Source organism: Gossypium hirsutum, chromosome A13 (assembly GCF_007990345.1).
Source record: "Gossypium hirsutum isolate 1008001.06 chromosome A13, Gossypium_hirsutum_v2.1, whole genome shotgun sequence".
Taxonomy (NCBI): domain Eukaryota; kingdom Viridiplantae; phylum Streptophyta; class Magnoliopsida; order Malvales; family Malvaceae; genus Gossypium; species Gossypium hirsutum.
In genome coordinates this window covers 32,926,464-32,933,904 of record NC_053436.1, presented here as the reverse complement: position 1 = coordinate 32,933,904, position 7,441 = coordinate 32,926,464, and the positions used below count along the sequence as shown (strand labels likewise).

Below are 7,441 nucleotides of genomic sequence, written 5' to 3'. Positions count from 1 at the left end.
ATACAAAATTGATGCTTTGAAAATTGAATTATAGCTATTTGAAGTTTAGGGACTGATTTAAAGTATGTGTGATGATTTGTGATGTTTGACAAAATTAACCCAAAAATCATTATAATTACTAGCTCCTTTTCTTTAGGATAATAATTGATAATGCCACGTAGGATTAAGACAAAAGCGGTAAAGCCCGCGAAATCTCGGGAGAGAAAACAAAAAATTAAAAATAAAAATAGTAAAAGAAGAAATCAGACAGTAATTGAATGAAAGAAGCAGAAAACAGAAACAGGACAAGAGGGGGGGATTTAAAAAGGGGACATTTGCAAATTAAGGACCCGCTTATAACGGAGGGTCTGTCTCAGATCCTTTCAATTTTATCTCCTCCATTTGTCTTCCTTTCCACTCTCTGTTTCTCGAGTATTTCTTGAGTTTTTTTTTTTTCTTATCTCTGGTCCCAATTTACCCCCCCCCCAAAAAAAAAACACAGAGACCAAAGACAGAGACATAAGCAGGGAGAAAGAGAGACAGAGAGAGGAACAGAGACACACACAGAGAGAGAAGGGGTTTTAAAGTTCCGAAGTGAAGAAGAAACTGTTATGTTCTTCGTCCATGCCGGGATTTTAACCTTTCTCTCCTCAGGTTCTTACCTTTTATCCTCTCTTTTTTTTTAACATTTTTGTCATGTATGGATGTATCAGACGTATGTTTTGATTTCAGTTTGATGAAGCCTGATCCTCGGAGCATTTCAGCTTTAAGCCTGGTCCTTCTTGCACCGGTAGCAGCCTTGATAAAGAGATCCCCGGCAATATGGGTGGTTGCGCCTCGGTATACGGTCAAATGGCAATACCTAGACCACATAAACGACACTTCAGTTTCGGGAAGCGTCACGGAAAGATATCGGGAAAGATTCCCCCTCCCATACCTGAAGTACGTAGGAATATGAGCGATGCCAGCATGACCGATATCACCGTTAGTGAATACGTTCACGTAGACTACGAGAACGGGTCCGAGATGTCTAACAAAACATTTCATGTAACACAGCTACAATATAACCACAGTCAACTTTCTTCCAATGGTACTCTCCTATCCCATCATCCCATTGGCACATATGTTATTTTAATAGTAGCAATGATATTATGTTGCAGGGAAATGCCAAGATGAAGTATGGTTCGATTCGGTTAGTATTATGGAGTCCGAGTCGGACGAGGATTGCCATAGCGTATACGGAGGTAATTTCACTCCTTTCTCATCCCAGATGGAACTGCATCATGTTATGTAGATATGAAACATTTTATGAATGTTACAAACTTTGAAGGCCTGAACAATGAAACCCAACAGGTGGAGCCGAGCGGTACGTTTACCGTCCCCGAGCTGGAGTTCAAATCCCTTGTTCAGGAGAGAAGGCGACACCAGGAACGTGGTCAGAGATTTCACCTTCAGTTTTCAAGCTTCGCGGACTGAATTTCTTTAGGCAAGCCATTTTAGTTTATCCACCACAAATGTCAATGCAATGCTTTCTCATACATTATCTCATCAGAATGTTGAAACTTGATACGATTTTGCAGAGATAAACAGAAGTCCCCAGCACCAGATTGTAGCCCATATGTACCAATAGGGGTTGATTTATTTATCTGCGCAACTAAAATGAACCACATTGCTGAGCAAGTTCAATTACCAAAAGTAAAACCACATGATAAAGTGCCTGCTCTTTTGATTGTTAACATACAGGTTCTTGTTTTTGTCTCTTTGAATCGCATGTTTTTTTTTTTTTTGGCGGGGAGGGTGGGGGCATTATCTTACACAATTTAACAATGTCTCTTGATTTGGCGGTTTGTTGTTGCAGGTGCCAACTTATCCTGCCAATGTGTTTATCGGTGATGCCAATGGGGAAGGTTTGAGCCTTGTCTTGTGTTTTAAGGTCTCGGATACTTTTGATAAAGATATATCCCCTCAATTCCAGGAAACCATCAAGGTATTCATTCACTCCCTCACCAATTATACAACCTTACAATCAATGTTTGTGTCCTTTTTTTTCTTTGGATAAATTCTACCAAAATTACGAGTTGAATTCTTAATCGGCCCCAAATTCAAAACATTTTAATTGAATCCTCAAGCTCCATAATTCAATGGAATATTTTGAAGTTCAGGGATGAATTTAAAATTAGAATTAACCCTTTAATTAATCTTCCCATGAAAATCATTATCATAATTTTTATATTTTTTTTTACTTTTGCTACAGAAATTTGTGGACGATGAAATGGAAAAGGTTAGAGGGTTTGCCAAGGAGTCCAGCGTGCCTTTCAGAGAGAGACTAAAAATTATGGCAGGCTTGGTTAACCCTGAAGACCTGCAAATTGGTGCTACGGAAAAGAAACTTATTCAAGCTTATAACCATAAGCCAGTGCTTTCGCGCCCTCAACACTCTTTCTTTCAGGTAATTGAAGTTACAACTTATTTTTTAAAATAAATATATCCATATTCAACACTCACCCCGAATTCTTGTTTTAATATGATCCAGGGCGAGAATTATTTTGAGATCGATATAGATATACACCGCTTTAGCTACATATCTAGGAAAGGACTTGAATCATTTATAGACCGCATGGAGAATGGGATAATTAATCTGGGTTTAACCATTCAGGTAAATTCTTGCAATTTTCAGTTAAAATCAAGTTAGCCGGTCGGTTAAAACAGGTTAAGTTGATCGATTATTAACTTAAATACAAAAACTTGACTGGGTTGCCTGTTGGTAACGGTTCATGGCAGGCACAAAAACCAGAGGAGCTACCAGAGCAAGCATTGTGCTGTTTACGCTTGAATAAGATTGATTTTGTAAATCACGGCCAAATTCCCACCATTGTAACCTCCAAAGATGATTTAATTTGACATACACCAGGCAGATTTCTTGCTTTCTTATAAATCCAATAAGGCAGGCATTTTTTTTAATTTTATTTATTTACTTTTTTGTGAAAATGAAAGAGAATTTTTTGTTTTCATAAAAGAATATGTAAAAATTTTCTTTTTTTTTTTTTTTTGTATTCAAGGGGGAAAAATGAAATTTGTTGGTAAATTCTAACCATCATCTAAAACGTATATACAGACATCTTTATTCTTTGCATTCTTTTATTCTGATTTGGCTGCCACTGTAATTTCTATATCCTCACAACTACCGTAGAATCCAAGGATTGTTCATTCAATGGGGAATCCTTATGAGATTTTCCCAATTTTGTTTTCAATGTAATCTATTTTGTTTAATTATGATATTAGTCCCTCTATTGTGTTAAAATCTGAAACCTAAAAATTATTGGTATAAGCCAACAATCATGTCAAGCAAACATTGATCGGGTATTTCCATGTACAAAAGAATGCATGGGACAGCAAATTTGATACACAATATGACCACTAAACTAGCTAAAAACAAAGGCATTGCCCCCGAATTCAATCCCGATACTGATTTCATTCCAAATCGACTTCTTTCTTACGATTCTATTTTTCTTTCATATATCATATCAGTTAGTGCATGGCCTCCATTAAAAGCATCAGCCATGAGTGTGAATAGAAACTTCAGAAAATGCAACAGATTTTACCTTCTGTAGTTGCGTTATGTTCTCTGCCCTTCTTTTAACAGTAAACATGCTGCGGGTTGTCGATTATTGTTTCCCAAAATCTGCTCTGTTATTTACAGTATGCCTCTCATTCACTGCATTCTGCATTCTTGCTTGTGATGCATTACTGTTGACGTGTTGTGGCTGCTTGTTTTGGCAGCTGGTATGTTGTGATTATGTTTTCCCTCGTAAGTTGTTATAACAGCTTTGGGATCTGTCGCAGCTCTCTCAACATGCTTACGGACATTGCATCCCAGGGTTGTACATTTATAGTAGCTTCTGCAGAACCCAAAAGTGCATCAGCAATGCTCAAGATATTTTATATATAGACATTAATAGCAAAAGCATTCAACATAGAGGTATTACCTTGGATAAGGATTGCCTTTGACAACTTTCTGTCCGTACTTGCGCCACCTATAGCCATCATCCAAGAGATCAACTTCGCTTGTTGTCTGCACAATAATTCTAGGTTCCGTAACAGTCCGATGTGAAGAAGCTGGCTCTGAGACCCTGATTTCTGTACTTCTGCATATAAAGAAAGAAACTTCGTTGAATATAGAGCATCCCATTGCTAGTTCAACAGAGCACATAATACGAATATATAACTTTTTACACACCGTCTTTTGGGATCAGGTTCGTCTTCATCTTTTTCATCTACACCAACTTCGTTCTCACCTGCTTCCTCACTGTCACTCATGCCAGAAATATGTTCAGCAGTAGCTTGGCTAGATTCTTGGTCCTTCTTGGACATCAATATGTTCGAGCTGCCACTCTGAAGTTGGGAAGCTGATTCGGAATTCCCCTGATTACCCGGATTTCCATTTAAGCTTCCAGTATCTTTGGCACGCTTATTTGGCGGCGGAGGTTGATGGTTATGCTGCCCCTTGTAGATGATTTCGGTCACTTGGCCATCTATTGATCTCTCAACCTTCTTCTTCACCGGACAACCTGGACTAGTGCACTTATAATAACTTCTCGGAAACTCACTCCCTTTTACCTGTTTCTGCCCGTATTTTCGCCAGTTATACCCATCATCAGCAGGCTTATCGACAATCAATGAAGCAGGTTGGGATCTATGATCCGATTGGCATGCATCCGATGGCTCATTCACAGTAACAGTCGAGCTGTGCAAAGATATCGGCATCTGCTGGTTCGTAGTCATATCAGCAGTAAAAGCTGAAACCGGTGCCAAAGACGCAGCAGCTGTTGAGGAACATTGCGCTTGGGCAGCCTGCGCGGTGACCTGCGCTAGTGCCTGCTGGTGCGTCATGCCGAAAGGTCCCTGTAGGTTGAGGAAATTGGTTCATTATAGAAGAATGCCGCCATGGTTTCTAGGCTTCGAGTTCAATACGCAAGCAAAATAGATTCCAAATCCGACATTGCATAAAAAAAAAACAATAAATCCTAAAACCTTTAACTCCCCACTTAATTGGAATTAACACAATTGTTCATTGTCCCAAACAATGGTAAAGCAATCAATTTCAACAATAAATCGTAAATTAATGATTTTTTTTAAAAAAAAAGTTGTTCATTTCTTAACAAATTAAGCTTAGAAAATTTACCTGGGCAATAGGTGAAAACACGCTAAACCCAGGAGACTCCAACAAGCTCGCCGGGCTCAACCCAGTCGCCAGCGTAAACATTGGCGGCGGTTGCGCTATCACCAAACCGGCCGGTTTATTCTGCCTAAACCGTAACCCTGTGTCGTCACCTCCACCGCCAGAACCGGTTACACCACCCTGCCCTTCTGTGGTAGTAAGAGGAGAAAAATTGGGTATCTTCCCAGCAGCGGGCGAGGCCATGGCACCGGCCAGTAATTGAGAAAAGGACTTTAACTCGTCGGAGTCGGGAAATAAATTGGAAACAAGCGTCATGGGACCTGGACTAAAACCCATCATGCCAAGCCCACCGTTGAACAAGGCGTCAGTACAAAGCCGTGGTGGGGGAGTAATCGTCGGCCGTGAAACCGCCACCGTTTTCGATGGCTGAGATGATGGCTTCTGCTCTTGGCTTTCACCCATTATAACTCCAAGCAAAAACCAAAATGAAGAAAAAGAAGAAAGAAATTAGCTTATTAGTTTTTGGGAGTATGGATCTGAAACAAGAAACAAGAAAAAAGTGAGTGAAACAAAAAAGTCGACGCCGCAAATACGAAAAAGCTCTTCTTCTTTTTTATTTTCAGTTCTCTTGTCTTTCTTTCTTCCGGGACTTGAACCGTGTCTTTTCTTCTTTTCTTTTCTTTTTTTTTTTTCTGTGTTTTCGTAAGATGTCTAATAGCGCCAACAGATATTGCCGATTTGTCCAAACAAATTTACTTTTATGTCCCCGACGACTTTTGTAACCACGGTTACGCCACTGAGATGACGGTGTAATAGTGAGAGGTCTCACACTTGGGCGGATCTTGATGTAATTTCAAATTTTTATATCATTTCCAGTTTTAAAATTTTAGATTATCATTGATTTAAATTTGAATCATTTTGGGCAACACACATTATGCTCAATTTACTCCATTTTTATTTTAATTCCAGATGTTAATCAAATAAAAATTATTTTCTAATTTCTTTTTAAATATTTTTGCATACTAAACTAGTTTGGTGGCGGATGGTGGATCTCACATTTTTGCTTAGCTAAAGAAGGAAAACGTAAAAGTTAGTTGGTCAGTGGGTTAGTCTTTTAGAGTCCTGCAATTACGACTCAAATATATTCTATATTATCTATCAACTTGGTCTTACCTTATATAATTAAAATAATTTTATATTATTTAAGGATAATTTAATTCTTTTATTTAAAAATTTTAATAAAAATATATATTAGAATTTGAACTCAAGCAAAGTAAATTAGAAAAATTATTAATTTACCATTCAACTCAAATTTTATTTTAATATTTTTTTTTTACATTTTAATTTTTATTATGTACATTTTATTAGTTCTATCAATTATATATATTATTTATTAAGTGTTTTACTAAGTTAATATTACCCTCAACCAAATCACCAACTTGATTAGGAAAATTATAGAAACCACTTCTATAATTAAAATAAGTTATACTATTTAAAAATATTTTAATTTGTTCATTTTTAAAAAAATAAATCAATAAAAATATACAAAGATTTGAACCCAAACCAATTAGGTTACAAGAACATTTAATTTCTCACTAAACTAAAATTTTATTTTAGTATTTTTATACATTTTATTTTTTATTATACACGTTTTATTACCTCCATCAATTGTATATATTAATGTATTTGATTAATAAAAATATTATTAAAAATAATTTTAATCTATTTTTTTATTTTAGCATTGTATATATTTTATATGTTATTATTAATTAATTTGAATTATTATTCTTTACAATCCAGGTGTTTTGATTGCAATTTGGAAGGTGGCAAAACATTATTATTATTAATTATATATATGAGAAACAGTTGAATTGATTGATATCCCGAATGGCATCACCAACCTCAATTTTAAAGGAAGAAGAAAGAGATTGTGCAGTTCAGGTTTGGCCACATATCCAACACGTTACATCCTTGGAGAAATGAGAGGACAAACTTTAATTTTCATCTACAATTTGGGCTCTACCAATACCACTTGAATTTCATTTTAGATTTGTAAATGAATTGAGAGCTTTAATCTTATTATATAATTTTTTTTATTCTATAAAACGGATTGTGGCAGGACTAATAGCGAAAATATAGAGCGGCAGGACAAGATGACCAAAATATTATCATGTACTCCTCCGTTGTTATTCTTATTGGTTGTGGGTTTAGATAAGCTTTATTTATGATTAGTGTAAAAACAACAGTGATAATAAGATTAAATATTATAGTGACGCTGTAGTG

At 36.4% G+C, this 7,441-nt stretch overlaps 2 protein-coding genes across 2 annotated transcripts; one reads left to right on the top strand and one right to left on the bottom strand.

Moving 5' to 3' along the window:
• Positions 1–311: 311 nt before the first annotated feature.
• LOC107893869 (uncharacterized) lies at positions 312–3,120 on the top strand. Its single transcript, XM_041084856.1, has 9 exons — positions 312–633; positions 712–1,069; positions 1,140–1,223; positions 1,333–1,465; positions 1,560–1,722; positions 1,838–1,966; positions 2,234–2,428; positions 2,513–2,635; positions 2,761–3,120. Exons 2-9 carry the CDS (start codon positions 802–804, stop codon positions 2,878–2,880), a joined length of 1,215 nt encoding a protein of 404 aa, XP_040940790.1. The 5' UTR covers positions 312–633; positions 712–801; the 3' UTR covers positions 2,881–3,120.
• A 162-nt stretch (positions 3,121–3,282) lies between these two features.
• On the bottom strand, positions 3,283–5,878 carry LOC107893868 (probable WRKY transcription factor 4). The gene is given in 6 exon segments (XM_016819009.2): positions 3,283–3,658; positions 3,660–3,733; positions 3,736–3,878; positions 3,966–4,124; positions 4,217–4,881; positions 5,162–5,878. Coding segments are annotated over 6 exon segments (1,563 nt in total). The 5' UTR covers positions 5,621–5,878; the 3' UTR covers positions 3,283–3,595.
• Between the last annotated feature and the right edge of the window lie 1,563 nt (positions 5,879–7,441).

Bases quoted from the DNA above. Each gene is read 5' to 3' on its own strand.
- LOC107893869 (XM_041084856.1), top strand. From the start codon at position 802: ATGGGTGGTTGCGCCTCGGTATACGGTCAAATGGCAATACCTAGACCA. The intron at 1,070-1,139 runs GTACTCTCCTAT...ATTATGTTGCAG, and splicing joins CAGTCAACTTTCTTCCAATG to GGAAATGCCAAGATGAAGTA. The intron at 1,723-1,837 runs GTTCTTGTTTTT...TTGTTGTTGCAG, and splicing joins TTTTGATTGTTAACATACAG to GTGCCAACTTATCCTGCCAA.